The sequence below is a fragment of the Apiospora aurea genome (genome assembly GCF_038362705.1).
Source record: "Apiospora aurea strain CBS 24483 chromosome Unknown utg000001l_segment0_segment0, whole genome shotgun sequence".
Lineage (NCBI taxonomy): Eukaryota > Fungi > Ascomycota > Sordariomycetes > Amphisphaeriales > Apiosporaceae > Apiospora > Apiospora aurea.
The window spans coordinates 3,599,859-3,618,696 of record NW_027117388.1 but is presented as its reverse complement, the minus strand read 5'-3'; the positions used below and the strand labels follow the sequence as shown (position 1 = coordinate 3,618,696).

At 53.5% G+C, this 18,838-nt stretch overlaps 7 protein-coding genes across 7 annotated transcripts; 5 read left to right on the top strand and 2 right to left on the bottom strand.

Moving 5' to 3' along the window:
* Positions 1-628: 628 nt before the first annotated feature.
* Positions 629-963, top strand: PG986_001122 (uncharacterized protein; the record flags this gene model as incomplete). The annotated part of the gene is made up of 2 exons (XM_066837344.1): positions 629-756; positions 840-963. 2 exons carry the CDS (start codon positions 629-631, stop codon positions 961-963), a joined length of 252 nt encoding a protein of 83 aa, XP_066706237.1.
* Positions 964-1,723: 760 nt separating this feature from the next.
* PG986_001121 (uncharacterized protein) lies at positions 1,724-4,515 on the top strand (the record flags this gene model as incomplete). Its single annotated transcript, XM_066837343.1, has 2 exons — positions 1,724-2,380; positions 2,452-4,515. The coding sequence occupies 2 exons, from the start codon at positions 1,724-1,726 to the stop codon at positions 4,513-4,515; spliced, it is 2,721 nt and encodes a 906-aa protein (XP_066706236.1).
* A 61-nt stretch (positions 4,516-4,576) lies between these two features.
* Positions 4,577-5,693, bottom strand: PG986_001120 (putative carbohydrate binding protein; the record flags this gene model as incomplete). The annotated part of the gene is made up of 2 exons (XM_066837342.1): positions 4,577-5,084; positions 5,170-5,693. 2 exons carry the CDS (start codon positions 5,691-5,693, stop codon positions 4,577-4,579), a joined length of 1,032 nt encoding a protein of 343 aa, XP_066706235.1.
* Positions 5,694-7,270: 1,577 nt separating this feature from the next.
* PG986_001119 (uncharacterized protein) lies at positions 7,271-8,407 on the top strand (the record flags this gene model as incomplete). Its single annotated transcript, XM_066837341.1, has 1 exon — positions 7,271-8,407. One exon carries the CDS (start codon positions 7,271-7,273, stop codon positions 8,405-8,407), a length of 1,137 nt encoding a protein of 378 aa, XP_066706234.1.
* A 293-nt stretch (positions 8,408-8,700) lies between these two features.
* PG986_001118 (uncharacterized protein) lies at positions 8,701-9,340 on the bottom strand (the record flags this gene model as incomplete). The annotated part of the gene is made up of 2 exons (XM_066837340.1): positions 8,701-8,939; positions 8,998-9,340. 2 exons carry the CDS (start codon positions 9,338-9,340, stop codon positions 8,701-8,703), a joined length of 582 nt encoding a protein of 193 aa, XP_066706233.1.
* Positions 9,341-9,984: 644 nt separating this feature from the next.
* Positions 9,985-16,952, top strand: PG986_001117 (dna polymerase epsilon protein; the record flags this gene model as incomplete). Its single annotated transcript, XM_066837339.1, has 3 exons — positions 9,985-10,601; positions 10,700-10,842; positions 10,891-16,952. 3 exons carry the CDS (start codon positions 9,985-9,987, stop codon positions 16,950-16,952), a joined length of 6,822 nt encoding a protein of 2,273 aa, XP_066706232.1.
* Positions 16,953-17,605: 653 nt separating this feature from the next.
* On the top strand, positions 17,606-18,375 carry PG986_001116 (uncharacterized protein; the record flags this gene model as incomplete). The annotated part of the gene is made up of 2 exons (XM_066837338.1): positions 17,606-17,709; positions 17,790-18,375. 2 exons carry the CDS (start codon positions 17,606-17,608, stop codon positions 18,373-18,375), a joined length of 690 nt encoding a protein of 229 aa, XP_066706231.1.
* Between the last annotated feature and the right edge of the window lie 463 nt (positions 18,376-18,838).

The following is an 18,838-nucleotide window of genomic DNA, read 5'->3' as shown; positions in this document are numbered from 1 at the left end:
TCAGTTGAACGTTCAACACGACCAATGCCATCCCGCCACTAACCAAACTCAATCTTACATATGTGCAAATCGTGGGATGAATGTCACTCATGCCGGAATCCCTATTTCACTTGATATGCAGACGCACAAAGTTGGATCCAGTCTCTGGAAGCATTGGTGGTAATTCGTTGTCTCGGTCTCTCGTGACTGCTGTTCAGACCCAGGAACGACTGACTCGGAATTAGGCTTGACTTTGACAGAACTCTATGTCTGGTAAGAAACGACGGTTTTTAAGGTCGACTTAGTATAGCCCCGATGCATGCTGCCGGCGGGATATCAAAGTTGCCAGACAATCAGTTCGGCACATGGGGATATGTCGAGTCGTGACCACAGAAATCGTGACCTTCGTTGACCGTTTTCCTTGCAGAGTGCGTGCATTCGTGCGGGACGAAAACGTTTCGACGTCTCCTTCATACGACGATGAGATGGATATATAATCCGGTATCTGGTCGATGGAATTGAACTTCTTTCGAGCATCCGCTTCAGCATCATCAACAGCCTCATTCACTCAATCATCTCTCGCTTCATCCTCGCTTCATTGCCAATCATTCTTAGTTTTCTCTCAGAAATCCTCCTCAGTCAATCCAAAATGCAGTTCACCAGCATCGTCATCGCCACCATCGCCACCGTCGCTGCCGCGCAGGGCAACCAGTCTACTCCTCCCGCCCCGGTCGCTTCGGGCGCCGTCTGCAATGGCGGTACCTACCAGTGCGGAAAGTGAGTAACCTCTGAGCCGTTCAGAAAAGCAGCGATGCCTACTACTTGTTATGAATGAGTCACTAATACAGACCGATACACAGGACCATGAACGGCACCTCGACCGTCCAGGTCTGCAACAACGGCAGCTGGGTCACCTCCTCCATCTGCGCCAACGGCTGGCAGTGCAGCATGGACGACTCTGAGGGTGCCACCTGCGCTCCTTAAGCAAATATGGCTATAATCGACTCGGCTACGCAAACTGAGCATTGGATCAATCGCCGTTAGCTGCAATCTACCTTCAACAGGTTGCGTGTTTGACTCGGGGGGGCTCTGTGGTATCTGCAGTGGTTTCGGGAGTTTTGGTCTTTTCTCTTGGTGGAATTCCTGGATAATGTTTCGGTGCATGATTGTCACCAGTACGGTCTTTGATTAGAAGGCATGGCCCTGAGTTCTGGTGTTTCTCTTGACGAAGATTTCTTCTTCCAGCTCATTCATGCTACGTCTCGGAAAATACGAGGGATGATGTTCTCCTGAATTCTAAGACTTTCATAACCGATCATGCAAGAGTGAGATGTCTGTATCACAAAGTAAAGCTCACAGAATGGGCCGAGGTTAGGGAATGTTTCACGCAATCCGCTTGCCAGGGTTGGATGAGCCAAAATCTCATCAAAAGAAACGTTTGATCGGTCGTATTGTATGTGCCTTGCAAAAGAACGTACTCTTGAAGGCCTTAGGTAAAGGCGGCGATAGCTAATTCATTAAATGAATATACCGCTCATATGCATAATGCGATTTGCCAGCCCAGCCTCGGTTGCATCATCGATATTCGTGCACGTCTCGTTGTCACCGAGCAACGGGTTCAAAGCTGCCTGGATCTCATAGACGATGCGATTACGGAAACCATTCACCTCAATCAAATACCCAGTTTGATATACGTGTAGTCTGTGTCGCAAATGCGGGAACAGGCGCAGCCGCAGCCACCATTATGCCAAGCCCAGCGAAAAAGAGAAAGCTGAACAGTGATGGAAAGCAGCAACCACCCTTGCCTTCGAGAGGACTGGAATACTTCTTCACCAAGCAGAAACAAACCAGCGCTGCAGAGCAGCCAGCGATTGATTGGCCTGAAGCTGAAGAGGATACACGGCCAGATCATGAGTCGAGCGACTTGGAACTGGCCCGGAAATTGCAGGCTCAGTTTGACCAGGAAGATGCGCAACGCGCACGGGATGGCGCAGATCCCGTGAACCCAGAAGCTACACCACCACAGCCAGAGCCTCCTCGGGCCCCGGGGACAGAGGCCGACAGAACGGTAGAACCTGTGCCGCGTCGTGAGGTCACGCCTGCCGTTGCATCAGATCAAGACCAGAAGGGGACTTTGTCGCTTCAGTCAGTCGCGGCATCTGTGGATACTGTATCTGAGTCCATCCCTTTTGATGAGAGCCCTTTGACTTTCGAGCCTTCAAAATACGTGCCGTTGCTGCAAAGCCACTGGGGATCGGAGGGGGGTGATGCGTCATACGCGCTTTTGACTCGCTGTTTCATACTGATAAACGGCACTACAAGTCGCATCAAGATCGTAGATACCCTGGTCAACTGCTTGAGGGTCATCATAGAAGCTGATCCCAGCAGCTTGCTCCCGGCCGTGAGTACATCTCGGTCATATATTATATATCCGAAACTACTGATTGGGTACCGGTGCTGACATTAATGCAGGTGTGGTTGGCGACCAACTCGATATCACCCCCGTACATCTCCTTAGAGCTGGGCTTGGGTGGATCGGCTATCTCCAAAGCGCTGAAGCAGGTCTGCGGTTTGGATCAGAGGTCCTTGAAGGCCATATATGATAAATACGGAGATGCTGGCGATGTCGCATTCGAGGCTAAGAAGAAACAGAGCTTCACTCTTCGCAAACCCAAACCTCTCACCATCAAAAGCGTCTACCAGTCGCTCGTCAAAATCGCCACCAGCCAGGGCCAAGGGAGTGGTGAAGTCAAGCAGCGCATAGTCGATAGACTTCTACAGGATGCACGTGGCGGCGAAGAGTCTCGATATGTTGTCCGCACTCTTTGTCAGCACCTTCGTATCGGCGCTGTGAAGACGACTATGCTGATCGCGTTATCGAGGGCGTTTCTACTATCGCGACCAACCGATACAGATTTCCCCTTACGGTCCGTGACAGAGCTGTCAAAGCTGAAGAAGGATGAACTGGCCGAAGTCTGGAGTAGGCCAGAAGAGATCGTCAAGGCTTGTTTTGCGCGCCGACCGAATTACAATGACCTTGTACCAATCTTGCTGGAGATTGGAGTCTGCGACGAACTGCTCATCCGCTGCGACTTGACCTTGCACATCCCCTTGAGGCCTATGCTGGGAAGCATCACCCGCGACCTCTCTGAGATGCTTACCAAGCTACAGGGCCGCGGCTTTGCCTGCGAATACAAGTATGACGGACAACGAGCGCAGGTGCACTGCGACGAGAATGGAAATGTTTCGATATTCTCAAGACACTTGGAAGTCATGACAGACAAGTACCCCGATCTAGTGGACCTAGTACCCAAGATCCGCGGCGAAGGCGTCAGCAGCTTCATCATGGAGGGCGAAGTCGTTGCCGTGGACCGGCAAAATGGCGAGTTGAAGAACTTTCAGACCCTCACGAATCGGGCGCGCAAGGACGTCGCCATTGGCGAGATCACCATCAATGTGTGTCTGTTCGCCTTTGATCTCATGTACCTGAACGGACAGCCTCTCCTCGACAGGCCGTTTCGCGAAAGACGGGAGCTGCTCAAGTCGCTTTTCATCGAGATACCGCACCATTTTACGTGGGTCAAAAGCATCGATGCGAATTCCCAGGATTCCGAGACCGTGTTGGAGTTCTTCAAATCTGCGACAGAGTCGAAATGCGAGGGAATCATGGTCAAGATTCTCGACAACCTCACAGATGTCCCAGCACCAGGAGTCGATGCGCAAGATGGAGCTCAAGAGGATGGTTCCGCCGCGAGTGCACCCCCGACACCGTCAAAGTCGAAGAGCCGGACGAAAGGGAAAGGAAAGGAGAAGGGGAAAGCTAGCGATGCCGCCAGCGAGAAGAAGCCATTCTCGCGTCGCAAGCCGCTGCTGGCCACGTATGAGCCCGACAAGCGCCTAGACTCCTGGCTCAAAGTGAAGAAGGACTACAGTGCTTCTTTCGACACGCTTGACTTGATCCCCGTGGCCGCGTGGCACGGATCCGGCCGCAAGGCGAAATGGTGGTCGCCCATTCTTATGGCCGTACGCAATGAGGAAACGGGTACTTTGGAGGCCGTGTGTAAATGCATGAGTGGTTTCACAGATACATTCTACAAGGCCAATAGGAAGTTCTACGACGACGGGTCTGGGGAGGCTGAAGACGAAGAAAAAGAGGAACCAAAAGGAGGCGACAGCGATGATGACTTGGGCGAGCAGGGTGAGGGGAAGCACAAGAATACCCGCAAGACAAAACCGAACTTTGTCGAGTATAGCGGCGGCCATCCGGACGTGTGGTTTGAACCACAGGAGGTGTGGGAAATGGCATTCGCAGACATCACATTATCTCCGGTATACACAGCGGCCATTGGTCTAGTGAGTCAGGATCGAGGCCTCAGCTTACGATTCCCGCGTTTCCTTCGAAAGCGGGAAGACAAAGGCATTGAGGAAGCCAGCACGAATGATTTTCTTGCTGGCTTATGGAGGAAGCAGGAAGCCAAGGCCCCTGCAGCACCAATCAAAGAGGCCGACGAGGACGAGGAAGACTTATACAACTGAACTTATTTTGGGATAGACCTGAATTGAAGTATGCTAGCATTTCTTGCTACTTCGTAACTTCTTAATCCCTCCACGCGCGGTATACGTTTCTGCAGCCGTACTTTTCGCCCTTCTTCAGCAGCTGCTGGTTCTTCCACTCCTCGACGTTGCAGGCGTTCACGTAACGGCTGGGCTCGACGCAGAAGGCGCTTCGGGCGGTGCGCGCGGGCACACCGGCGACCTCGGGCACATTGATGTACTTGCCGGTGTAGAACTGGAACGCGGGCTCGGTGCTGAGGACCTCGAGGTTGATCTTGCTGCCGGTGTGACGCGCCGAGATGAGCTTGGTCAGGGATCGGGATCGGGTGTCGATCGGGACGGAGCTCGGGGAGGCGGACGGGTCGACGACGAAGCAGTCGTCAATGTCCGGGTCGGTAACACCGAGGACGAATTTAGAGTCGGTCTTGACCTTGGGGAAGGTCGTGGGGCCGCCGGTCGGGATGCCGCCGTCGTCAACGGGGAGGTAGGATCCTGTGCATAGCTGGACTTCGGTGTTATCGATCTTGGGATCTCCGGAAAGGTTGAAGTATCTGGATACGTAGGCGGCAGTCAAGGTTAGCATAGCAATCCGTAGGTATGAGGTATGCGACATGAACATGTGGATCCGGTACGCACGAGTGGTTCGTCATGTTGATGGCGGTCTCCTCCGCGCCGCCCACGAGCTCAGCCTCGTACTCCATGCCCAGCACGGTGGCGCTCTTGCCGCCGGCGACCTTCTGGATGCCGGTCGTGTAGGTGACGGTGGCGAGGACCTCGCCGGGGTAGCCCATGTCGCCGTCCTCGCTGCGCAGCCGGAACTGGACACTCTCGCCGCCCTCGTCGAGCTGGACGCCGGGGATCTCGCGCAGGCCGACGGGCGTAGGGCCCTCCCACACCCGCTTGCCCCAGCCTTTGTCGCCGCCGTGCAGGCTGTTGGGCGCGTCGTTGGCCTTGAGCGGGTAGGACTGCCCGCCGTTGAGGGAGTTGAGCTTCGCGCCGCTCACGCGGTTCGCGACGCGCCCAATCGTCTCGCCGAAGAAGGGCTCGTTGTGCGAGACGTAGAGCTCCTGCGTCGGGAAGCCCTGGACGATGTTGGTGCCGTCGACCTTGAGGGTCTTGATGATGGCGCCCAGGGGCAGGAACTCGATCTCGGAAGCCATGGTTGCTCGTTTTCTCTTTCGGTCACCGGCTGCCAATCGTTAAACTGTGCCAATGCAAGCAAGTGTTACTAGGGTGGGAAGGAGCTTCGAGGTGGCAGTTGATACGATGGTTTCAAGTTTGGGAGGTTCTGGCCATAGATATATATTTGTCAGGTTTGTCATCTAGCAAAGGAAATAACGCATCTCGTATGATGGTCGTGGCAATTCAGAGGAGAAGAGAATCCCATGACGACGACGCAAGCAATTCAGGCTATTTGCACAGCTCCTGCCTTGACAGCTTGCTGGCGATCGTGGTGGGGTTAGGCGGGGTAATTTGGAGATGGGAAGGAAGCCCAGAAGTTGGGGGGTTCAAATGGGGGGTAAATTGGAACATCAGATCGTTGCAAGGCATGGCAGCATGGAGCATATGTTGATGTGGCTGGACTAGAACTGAGCAAGGAAATGCATAGGCGCCGGAAGGTATCGCGGCATAGACAGGACATCGGTTTTACTTGAGCGGATACGATTATCTAGCTGCTTTCTTACGTTCCGCGTGTTCGTCCAAGATCGACATTTTCTGTCTCCATCCTGAGAAGCGATGGCTGGCAGGAGCTCTTCTCAAACCGACAGATCGTGGTTATGAAGCTCCCTCTACCCTCATCAAAGTTTACTGGATGCTTGCGAGAAGTTAGGTTTCGCTTGTGTGCCCTTTTCAGCCGTCATCTAACGGCAATTCGGTGGATGATGTCAGACAATAGGGGGGGCTTTCAATGCGGTGAATGTAATCGGACAGACCTCGACACTAAGTAAGTTTTAGTAAGGCTTTCGAACCCGTCGTAATCGTGCCGCAGGAACCGTGATGTGTTGCAGCTGTCAAGACATACCATACCGTTGGGTATTCTCTGCACGTGGATGGCCTTCGTATGTGGCTACAGACATACATCATAATAACCACAACCACAACCACAACCACAACTCGATCGCCCAACCGCTACTCTGGGCTTCTGCTCCGACCGCCGTTCCAGAACAGGGATCAAACAATCACCCGCAGCAGCACGGGACCCTTCGACAATCCATCATAGTCCGTTGACTCGAGTTTGGGTGTATCAAACCCACCAATTACGCCGCACACGGATCCAGGACAGGCCAACTGGTTTGTCTGGACTGTTTCCCCGAAGGTCCTACCCAGGGAGGTAAGTACGAATACCGAGATCACCATACTATTTGGCAGCTGCGACTTCCCGCTCTGATTTGCCAAATGACTGCCCACGCATGCATCTGACGAACAACCCCCTGGGGATCCTCCACTTTTACCTACATACCTCCTAGCCAGCCAACCTGCCTACCTACCATCTGTCAATATCCGAAGTGGCATACACACATACCTAACACAGCCGTACTTTCAGCTCCGATTCCTGCGGTTCACTTCTTCATTGAGCAACAACACTCCTGGCCATCATTCTCGAACAGTCCTACCGCTCCCTGCATTTTGGACACAGAGAACGAGCCTAGGCCTTGGGATTCCAGCTCTACCCCATATTCATTCAAAAATCGATATCTATCCTTGAATTGAGCTGCAGCCACCCAGCTCCGTTATTATGGCGGGCTCAGGCGGCACACCCCCGGGCTTGCAGTCCACCCCGAAACGCAAGAGAGATGATGTTGCCAACGAGCAACGCCTGGCTTCCGCAGCCGGCTCAACTGCCAGCACATACCCTTACATCACCAAAATGGTCTTTTCATTTGAGGCCCCGAAACTTCTGCCATCTAAACCCGAGGACGGCAATAGCAGTCCCAGGACAAAGGTTGCTCACCAATTCCGCGATTTGGCGTTGGTGGAAAGCGAAAGCGGGGGTGGGGTCGGCGCATCAACCCAATCTAAGCCTAGCATTACTACGGCGGGCGCGGACGGCAGCGAAGACGGTAAAAGCAACGGCAGCAGTAGCGCCAGCCCAGCTGCAAAACAGAGCGAACTCCAACAACCTGAGCCTGGACGAACGTGTTTTGCAACAGAGCTTGGAGTATTCGACTTCGACAGTGCAAGGGGTACCAGCAACAACAATATGAGCAGCAGTAACGATCAACAAATGGACTTGGACGACGATGGTGATGCCTCGCGTAAGCGAGTGAAGCTGCCAGATTGCGACACTGTTGCAGCTTTCGGGACCACCGGCAGCGAAACTGCAGACCCAGCAGGCCCGGTGGGGGTTGACGGCAATGGGAGGCTGACATTCCAGGGTGTTGACCCGGGAATTGTGAAGGCCAAGTACGGAAGTTCTGGACCGCTGAAAAAGTCCTATCCTTCCATCAACCGCCTTGCTGATTCCAAGTCGCGCAGCAGAAGAAGGGTGGGGTCACCTCCTTTATCTTCGTCTCGACGGAAGGCAGTCCAGGCCAGCATAGAAGAGGAACCTACTGTGGTTGATCCTATCCGGGCCGCCCTTACTTGGCACGAGGACGAGATCACCGTGTACGACGCAGAGGATAAGGATGATGACGGGACCGGACTGAACGGCATTGGCTTCAAACCCACCGCCGCCGTTGCCTATGCACGCAAACAGAAGCGCCGTCAGCAGCTTTCGGAATACAAAAAGCGCGAAGAGAGCGAGGCCCGCGCCCGGAGAAACCAGAAGCGCAGGGAGCAGCTGGGCGAAGCCGCTGTTCTGAAGCGAAGCCATTCCATGATACGAGTGCACTTCTCTGAGGCAGAGCCTGAGGCGGTCGTAATGACGTGATAGTGACGTTTTCGGAATACGACCGACAGGGAACCGGAGTTCAGGAGTTTGACCACGATACCACTATTTGCACGCCAATCTGACGAGGCCGTTGCCTTCTCGTGCTGGGAAATCGGCGTTTTACATGTGACTCAAGAGCAGCTTCTATTATATATTTTACCCTATCGACGTGGGTAAGTAGCTATAGCCCAACATGATTCATATATACACAGCACGACTGGGTATTAGAATGAGGTGAGAAGCGTGAGAAGCAAGACTGAACCGTATCATCTATCGGATGCGATTGAATGGCTTTACCAGAACTTATACCACCTTGCAGACTCTGCTTTGGCCTTCTCCGCAGCTTCTTTGCGCTTCCGTGCCGCCTCCTCGGCCTGTTTCATTTTCTCTGCTTTTTTACGATCCATGACTTCTACGACCCTGGCCATGGCGGCCTTTTCCTTCCTTCGCATAGCTTGGCAATACTCCCAGCCGACTAGGCTGGATATCAGGAATCCACCAACGCCCCAATTCAGGCCCTTAGATAACTTGCCTGTAATTTATGCATATTTAGAAGGGCCATGATTGAAGCAAAGTAATCCGTAACTTACCTCCAGCTATCAGCCTGCCTGACCCGGTTACGAAACCCGTCACAATGCCGGTCATGAAGCCCTCTCTTGCGCACGGTATTTGATGTATTCTGAACCAATCGTCCCGCTTTATGGTCTTGAACCCATCCGACACGGTTGGCCGTTTGTTTCCTGTTCCCTCTGTCTGTGGCGCCGCATTGGCGCTCGCCGACGCTGCGGTCGTCGATATGCTGCCATCTCGGTCCTCGGGCTTCGAGCCGTGGAAGATTTCATATGCTTGGGGCTGGTTTACATGGTCGGGAGGTGCGGTGGCGCCCGGCGGGGGACTACGCACAGCGGGCGGCCTTTGGTTATCCTGCGACATGGTGTGTGGGTGTGGACGTCGGGGAGGTGAGGCCGAGTACGTATATCGTGCCTCCGGTGGTTGGACGGCGACTCGTTTTTCGGGCGCAATTGATCGATTTCGATACCCATGTATCTGCTGCACAAAAAACGCTAGCTAATTCGAGGCCGATTAAGGGAAGCTATTATGACGCGGGCGATCACTGGAGGGGTGCATATGCATTTAGAGAGGGTCTTCTGTTAGTGCTGCTTGGCTTCTTTAGTGGAAACCACTTTAGTTCGGCGACCCGAACGCGCTTTTGGTGCAGGTCAGACGCGTCCTGGCGTCGTCTGCACGCGCCGCGTTTTAGTGGATTTCGGCTTCTGCATGGATGGAGATTGGATTGCCCATGTTGATTTTCTGGTACATGGCTTTGACTGCCAGATACTCGCTCAGTAATCCGAAATCTGCCAAGGGCTCCCAAATACTGTCGATCGTTAGATTCTTGCATAGCAGTTTGGGTAGGCCTTCATTTGGTTCAATTGGCGCAATTCATGGTTATCTTTCGACCACTTTCTCAAGTGTATGCTACTTGATCTCTTCCCTTTTCCTTGAGGAGGGACAGTGTGGTCCCATACCCTACCTCATATCCCACGAACCGATAGATACCACGAGGGCCCTCCACGATGCCGAATACACATCTTAGTCGAAAGCAGCCCACCAAGGGTGTCGCCCGCCGCGGCGGCAAGAAGGCCTTCCACGGCGGCCGCCCCCAGACTTTTGCGGCCTCCTCGCGCGCCGAGGGCACGTCCGCCGACGAGAAGGCGGAGCGGGCCGCCCTCGCCCAGCAGATCGACGAGTCCATGGGCTATACGCGGTACGAATCCGGCCGCAAGAAGGAAGGGTGGCTCGTCAACCTGCAGCCGACGACGCTGGGCCTCGAGGACGGCGACGGCGGCCGCGCCGCCCTCGACTGCTACTTCATCGAGGAGGACGGCAACTCCTTCAAGGCATCCCTCGAGTTCGAACCCTACTTCCTCATCGCGGTGCGCAGGGGACACGAGAGCGACGTCGAGGAGTGGGTGAAGCGAGCCCCCGGCGGCGGCGTGGTGAAAAACGTCAACAAGGTCGAACGGGAGGACCTGAATCTGCCGAACCACTTGCTGGGGCATCGCAGGACGTTCCTACAACTCATCTTCAGGAATGTGAACGACTTAATGGCGGCAAGGAAAGACATTCTGCCCCTGGCCGAGAAGAACCGCAAGGCGATGGATGCGGCCGATGTTTACGCCGAGGTAGCTGCGTAAGTCTATTGTTTCCCCTTGCCAGAGCCAATTGCGGTGTTGTGGTAGAGGCAATACCCGAAAGTAGAAGGGAAACTTGTTGCTAACGGGAACACAGCGAACAAGCCGGCTTCGACCTCTTTGACGATTCACGAGATGACGATAGACGAAATAATGCTTCTTTTGCCGATGCGAGCGACTTCATTGTCGATATTAGAGAGTACGATGTACCGTACCATGTAAGAGTAATGATGGATACAGGTCAGTTCTTCGATCACAGCTCTATGCGACGATACTGACAAGAACCAGGTATAAGAGCCGGACGATGGTACTTCGTGGAGGCCAAACACGGCGTGACTACAATAACTTTGAACGAGGAAAGGCTGGCACCAGCAGATCCGGTCGTGATGGCCTTCGATATCGAAACCACAAAACTGCCTCTCAAGTTTCCCGATGCGGCGGTAGATCAAATTATGATGATTTCATACATGATAGACGGCCAAGGCTTCCTAATCACGAATCGAGAGATTGTCTCCGAAGACATATCCGACTTTGAATATACGCCAAAACCCGAATACCCGGGACCTTTCATGATCTTCAACGAACCGGACGAGAAGGCAGTAATAGAACGCTTCTTTCTCCACATCAAGGAGGCACGGCCTTCAGTAATAGCCACTTACAACGGAGACTTTTTCGATTGGCCTTTTGTGGAGACGAGAGCGAGCATCAATGGAATCGACATGTATCGCGAGATTGGCTGGAAGAAGGACAGTGAGGACATCTACAAGTGCACGTATGGTGTACACATGGACTGTTTTGCCTGGGTCAACCGAGACTCCTATCTTCCTCAAGGATCTCGTGGTTTGAAGGCCGTCACTGTCGCCAAGCTTGGCTACGATCCCGACGAGCTTGACCCCGAACTCATGACGCCATACGCCGCCGAGAGGCCGCAGACTCTGGCCGAGTACTCCGTGTCCGATGCTGTTGCGACGTACTATCTCTACATGAAGTACATTCATCCCTTCGTCTTCTCGCTTTGTACGATTTTGCCCCTGGGTGGCGACGATGTGTTGCGCAAAGGAACGGGTACACTTTGTGAAATGTTGTTGATGGTGCAGGCCTATCAGAAGAACATTGTGATTCCCAACAAGTACATTGCGCCCAAGGAGTCGTTTTGGGAAGGCCATCTGCTAGACGCCGAAACTTATGTTGGTGGACATGTCGAGAGTATCGAAGCTGGCGTGTTTCGTGCAGATATCCCGGTCAACTTCGCTGTCGACACTACAGCTATCGATGAGCTGCTCAACGACCTGGACGCTGCCCTGAAGTTCAGTATCACTGTCGAAGAGAAGAAGTCGTTGGACGACATTACCAACTACGAGGAAGTCAAGGCTCAGATCACGGAGAAGTTGATGAAGCTCAAAGAGACACCAAATCGGAGCGAGAACCCTTTGATTTATCATTTGGATGTCGCCTCCATGTATCCCAATATCATGACGACCAACCGACTACAGCCAGATTCGTTGATTCCGGAGTCGGACTGCGCAGCATGCGACTTCAACCGACCCGGCAAAACTTGTGACAGGAGGCTGCCCTGGGCCTGGAGAGGCGAATACCTGCCCGCCAAACGCGACGAGTACAACATGATCCGGCACGCGTTGGAGAATGAGAGATTCCCTGGCAGGTATCCCAACTCTCCGATGCGGTCATGGTCAGAACTGTCAGAAGAGGAGCAGGCCAACCTTGTGAGGAAACGCCTGACGACGTACAGTCAGAAGGTCTACCACAAGATTCGTAACCAGACTACCATCGTGCGTGAGGCCATCATCTGCCAGAGAGAAAACCCATTTTACGTCAACACTGTCAGGGACTTCCGAGACCGGCGCTACGATTACAAAGGCCAGACCAAGGTCTGGAAGGGCAAGACGGAGGCTCTACGGTCATCTGGCGCCCCAAGCTCCGAGGTCGATGCTGCGAAGAAGATGATCGTGTTGTACGACTCGCTTCAGCTTGCCCATAAAGTCATTCTCAACTCGTTCTATGGTTACGCCATGCGAAAGGGTTCACGGTGGTATTCCCTCGAAATGGCCGGTGTCACATGTTTAACCGGAGCTACAATCATCCAGCTTGCCAAAGAGCTTGTCGAACGACTAGGTCGACCTCTTGAGCTGGACACTGATGGTATCTGGTGTATGTTGCCAGCCACATTTCCTGAGAACGTCGTCTTCAAGACGAAGAACGGCAAGAAGCTTGCGATTTCATATCCTTGCGTCATGTTGAACCACAAGGTCCACGCCAAGTTCACCAACCATCAATACCAGACACTTGTCGATCCCGTCAACTTCAAGTACGAGACACACAGCGATAACTCCATCTTCTTCGAAGTGGACGGTCCCTACAAGGCCATGGTCCTGCCCACTTCAAAGGAGGAGGACAAGAACTTGAAGAAGCGATACGCCGTCTTCAACGATGACGGTAGTCTGGCTGAGCTGAAGGGGTTCGAGGTCAAGCGTCGTGGTGAGCTGAAGCTCATCAAGATTTTCCAGCAGCAGATCTTCAAGTTCTTCTTGGAAGGAACCACGCTGGCAGAGTGCTATGGCGCTGTCGCAAAGGTCGCCAACAGGTGGCTGGATGTGCTGAACACTAAAGGAAAAACGCTGGCGGATGAAGAACTTATTGACCTGATTTGCGAAAACCGAAGTATGTCCAAGACTCTCGAAGAGTATGGTACCCAGAAGTCCACCTCGATCACGACCGCCAGGCGCCTGGCCGAATTCCTCGGCGAGCAGATGGTCAAGGATAAGGGGCTGAACTGCAAGTACATTATATGCGCCAAGCCTAGAAACGCACCCGTCACCGAGCGCGCCATCCCGGTGGCCATCTTCTCTGCTGAACCCGAAATCAAACGGAGGTTCTTGACCAAATGGCTCAAGGAAGAGCCGTCGGATACCGATCCTCGGGCTCTCCTCGATTGGGACTACTATCTGGAACGTCTGGGCTCTGTCATTCAGAAGCTCATCACCATCCCTGCTGCGTTGCAGAAGGTGCGCAATCCGGTGCCCCGTGTGGCTCATCCGGACTGGCTCCAGAGACGAATCAACATCAAGGATGATAAGATGAAGCAGAAGAAGATGACCGACATGTTCAACAAGGGCCCATTAGAAGATATAACGAATCTCAATGGGCCAAGGCTTGAAGACCTGGAGGACTATGGTGCGAATCTCCTCAAACCTAAGAGCACCTCGGCCGTCATTGGCGCTTCGCAGCCTGCCCAGACTGCGCAGAAGCGCAAGTCCCCGGAGCCTGACAAGGAGAACATCGACCCCTTTGCAACTCTGCCTAAGAAGATGCCCGACCCTTCTGAAGACTATCCTGCTTTCCTTGAGTACCAAAAGCAGAAGTGGAAGATCCAGAAGGCCGCTCGTATCAGACGCCGCCATCTTTTTGGTGAGCGTCGAGGAAATGTGGGCAGCAACATCCAGCAGACGTTCCGCAACCAGGCAGAGGTCACCTTTAAGAATACGTGGCAGCTCCTGCAGCTCAGAGCGACTGACAACCCTGGTATCGTGAGCGCATTCGTGTTGATTGACTCAAAGATCCACACACTCAACATCAAAGTACCACGCCAGGTCTTCCTAAACCTCAAGGGCAAAGATTTGCCTGACATTGAGGTTGAGGGCTGCGAAGCGGAGCAAGTCAACCATACTCTGCCGAATGGTCACTCATCGACGCATCTCTTCAAGCTTACAGTCCCTGAAGAGATCTACTTTGCCGAGGCCGAGAAGTTTTCTCTACTCTTCAACCATCCCAGTGTTGAGGGTGTCTATGAGCGTCAAGTGCCCCTGAACATCCGAGCCGTCCTGCAGCTGGGTAACTTGACCACTATCGACCAGAGCCAAGCCGGCGTACTTGGTAAAGGGTTGGAACAAGGATTCGACTTGAACAGTTTGATGCGGCCTATCAAGAACAAGACGGGCTATCTCGCAACGAACCCGTTGGCGTACTTGTACATCTCACATGTTATGGCAGGCGAACGCCAGATATTCGGGATATTCTCCTCGGCTGGAGAACAGGCTCACATCGTCATTCTCCAGAAGAACAAAGACGCCGGGGCAGACTTACCCAACGTTTCCAAAATCTACAACGAGATGATGACCAGACGCCTCCAAGAGGCAGAGGACGGTTCTTGGCAAGCCTGTTTCAAATACCAGAGCACATTGCAATTCAAGGTCACTCAAGTCACCACGCGCAGGAAGGCACATCTGGAGGTTGGCGACTTGATCAAGAAGATGAAGAAGGATGAGTCCAAGCCGTTGATGCTTGTGATCCAGTCATCTCAGCGCAACCAGCTCATCCACGACGTGCCTGTCCTTGCCGACTTCCCTATTCTGCCGCTGAAGTCCGATCAGGCCGATGGGCTTCTCCCACCGTTGGGTTGGCAATCAGTCATCGCAAGACGTCTTGTGACGCATTATCTTAACCTCGGCGCCTGGATCCAGCATCTCACGAACCTTGCCAAGTATGGCGACATCCCCCTGTGCAATTTGGAGCGGGATGATCCTCGCTTCTTGATCGACATCGCGTATGCCCGTCGGTTGCAGACAAACAATGTCGTTCTCTGGTGGTCTCCCGGTGCTCGCCCCGACCACGCCGGTTATGAGCAAGATGATGTTACTGGTCCCCTAGATACTGTCTCTATGCCCTCTGTTAATAACCCTGGCACTTATGCTTCAGTGTGCATTGACCTCGACGTTCGGAATTTGGCCATCAACACCATTTTGACTTCATCCCTAATCAACGAACTCGAAGGCGCGAACTCCGTTTCATTCAACCCTGCTACCGACGCGAGCGGCGCTGACGATACAGATACATTGTACTCTGAAAATGCGTTCGCCAATGCAGGTGTCCTCGTTCTTCGTGAGATGGTCAAGTCGTGGTGGTCTGAGGCCTGCAAGGGCAGCACGATGGCAGATATCCTCGTTCAACATCTTGTCCGCTGGGTCGAATCGCCCGACAGTTTCATGTACGACCGCGCTCTGCACTACTACGTGCAGATGATGTCACGCAAGGCTCTGCTGCAACTCATGGCGGACTTCAGACGTGTGGGATCCCAGGTGGTCTTCGCCAATTCGAACAGATTACTCTTGCAGACAAGCAAGTCTGAGGTGGGCAATGCCTACGCCTACAGCCAGTACATTCTCAAGAGTATCAAGAGCAAGCCCTTGTTTCACTTCATTGACCTGGAGGTTAAGGAATACTGGGACTACCTTGTATGGTATGACGAGTTCAACTTTGGTGGAAAGGCGTGTCAAGAGGTCATCGAGGCCGAAACCCAGAAGCTTGAGGTCATCATGAACTGGCAGATGAAGATGTTCTTGCCACTTCGCCTTCAGGATATCTTCCAGAACTGGGTCGTTGAGTTCATTGAGATCATGCATGCACTGAAGCGACCAGGGGCATTGAAGGGTGGTGATCCCAACTCCACGCCACGGCTGACCCAGCTGCCGATCAAGGACGGAGAGGAAGGCGAGAGAGATGCGATCATCCTCACTAAACAGTTCGAGAAGCCCCTGAAGAGGGAGATCAAGGGGTTGCTGTCCACCCAAGCCCGCGAACTCCTGCATCCTGAACTGGCGTCCGATTGGTCTATCCCTGTCCTACCGGGCACCCAAGACAACCTTTCCCGTTTCTCGAAAGAAGATGCATCCACCGTTTCGAAATCGAAGAAGACTAAGCGCTTTACCAGCAAGAACGCCGTGCTTGAGCTCGTGAAGTCGCTCATGCAGGTCCTCTCTCTGGACAAGAACATCACGACTGAGGCCCGCCTCCTCCGCAAGGAGCTCCTCGCCTTCTTCGATGTACGCGAGTTCTCCAAGGAAGCGGCGTTCGCCAATCCCTCGGCGTCACTCAAGATCGCGCAGTGGAGTTGCGCCGAGTGCACCCTGGCGCGGGACTGGGACCTCTGCCGCGACGAGGCGCTACTGCCGGACTTGGCAACAGTGACCGCAAACCTTCCCGCCGACGCGCCCGCCGAGCAGATCCAGGGCGAGCTGAGGCGGGCCGCGGCGGCCAAGAGCTGGCGCTGCGGGTTCTGCGACGCAGAGTTCGACCGCCTGCGTGTGGAGGAGCGCCTCATGGCCGACGTCGAGCGCGTCGTCGTCGAGTGGACCACCCAGGATGTGAAGTGTACGCGCTGCGGCGGCGTCCGTCTCAACGAGTTCGCTGAGCATTGTACTTGCTCCGGCGCCTGGGGCGAGAGTGTCAAGCGGGATGAGATGCTGCGGAAGTTGGCGGTGTACCAGGGGGTGGCTGAGTGGTTTGGTATGCGGATGTTGACGGCGGTGGTGGAGGAGGTGTTGGGCAGTTTGTAGTTCGATGGTTTCTTGCTGTTGCGGATCGGTTACTGGTATGATGACTGGCGCTTTGTTTTCATAGCTGGAGTTGGGGAGTTTGTGTTGATATCGGCCTTTACGTGACTCCTGTTTATCAGGCCACAGGACATGTATAGATAGCAATTGTTTAAATTGTTTCAACTTCTTATCGTCGCCGACCGCAGAATATTGTGCAGTTTTGGATTTATTCGCGTTTGCGGCTTTGTATGGAGTTGAGGGATGAGGTCTTTGCATTCACTCTTGGCAGTTGCCCCCTAAAGTAATATCTTGACTTACCGCAGTAGTCGCGATATTCTATCAGACGATTTTTTTTCTTCTTCCCAACACATGGGGGTATGAATACATACTAAGCTGAGGTTAAGTGGTCGTCGGTTTATTAACCCAACCACGCCATAAATGGAAAGCAAAGTGTTCTGCGGGTGTGGCACAGGTAGACAAAAAACACGAAAGGAGTCGGCGACTTGACGGACAATAGCGGAGCGCTCAAAATCCGTATTCTAGGCCGCTTTCGACAGTGCCATCCTCAACCTGGGCTTCTGCACATGCACTTCTCGAACAAATTCGTCCGCACCACCATCCCCTTTGCACTTTTCTGAGCACGCTGGGTGGTTTTTCTTTCCCCCTAAAGGAAAATGTCGGACGGTTCAGACGGAAGTCAGCAACAGGTCAACACCTGGCCCTGCTCTCGCGAGGGTTGCGACTGGACCACCACGCTTGATGACAAGCGTGGTATGCGGTATGTAGGAGTACCCGTTATAGGTTGGTTTGGTTACCATGATGGATGCGTTACTAATGTTATACATTGCCTCTGCCCAGACATCACAACAAGACGCAGCACGCACGTCGCCACGCACATCACCATAGATGTTCCGAGTGCGCCTACACTTCGGTCCGTCTGGACTCGGTCCGTACTCACGAGTTCAAACACCACAACATCAATACGGAGTGGGTGTGTCATCAGCCTAATTGCAAACGCTATGGCGAGGGACTTCTTTCTGAGAAGGCACTCCGAAACCATCTCCAGGGTGTCCACCGCGGCGCCACAATGGAGGAGAATGCGAATCCCGCGCAGCGTCAGGGCGTCGAGCCAGATGATGCAGAGCAACCCGACGGCGCTGCTGCTCCTGTGATCGCCCCGATCCAGCAACAGGTCGTTCGCCAACAACAACCTGCTGCTGTTGCTGCTGCTGCTGCCCCGGCCGCCCCTGTTGTCGAGGACGCAGGCGATGTGGAGCAGCAGATGAACAGAGTCGTCGGCGATCTCTACACCATCGACATGAAGATCTTGGATATGAGAGTGAACAGCCCCGAGGAGTTCGAGCAGTCTCGTGAACTGCTTTCCGCTAAGATCGCCAGGATTGCTATCATGGTCGGGTTCGTTCAAGGTCGAATCGACCAGTGAGGATGGGAAGGTGATAATGTGATAATGTAACACGAGAGAGTACCAGGTTCTGTACACATGTAAAGAGACTGATAATTTGTGCTCCTATGAAGTGACATAGCCCTTGTTGCCAATGTCGTAATTTTTTAAAGGTTCTGAGACCTTTTTCATCTACGGCGTTAACAGTGAAGTCAAGCATGGAATTCGGTAAGGTTAGCTGGCCAGCAAGGGCCATGGTCGTCGATGTTGCCATAACACGTTTGATAACAAATAAAAGAAGGCTTTGCAGAAAAATAGACTAACCAAACTAATTTTCTGTGTGAACAACACAAATTCCTATACAACTTTCCCTTCATCAGCCAGTTGCACTCAACCAGTCACAGCAACCATGGCATCTACCGACGGTAACAGTGACGGACAACAACCAGCTCTCATCCGCTGCCCTAGGGCTGGTTGCACCTGGACCACGACTTCTAATGACAGG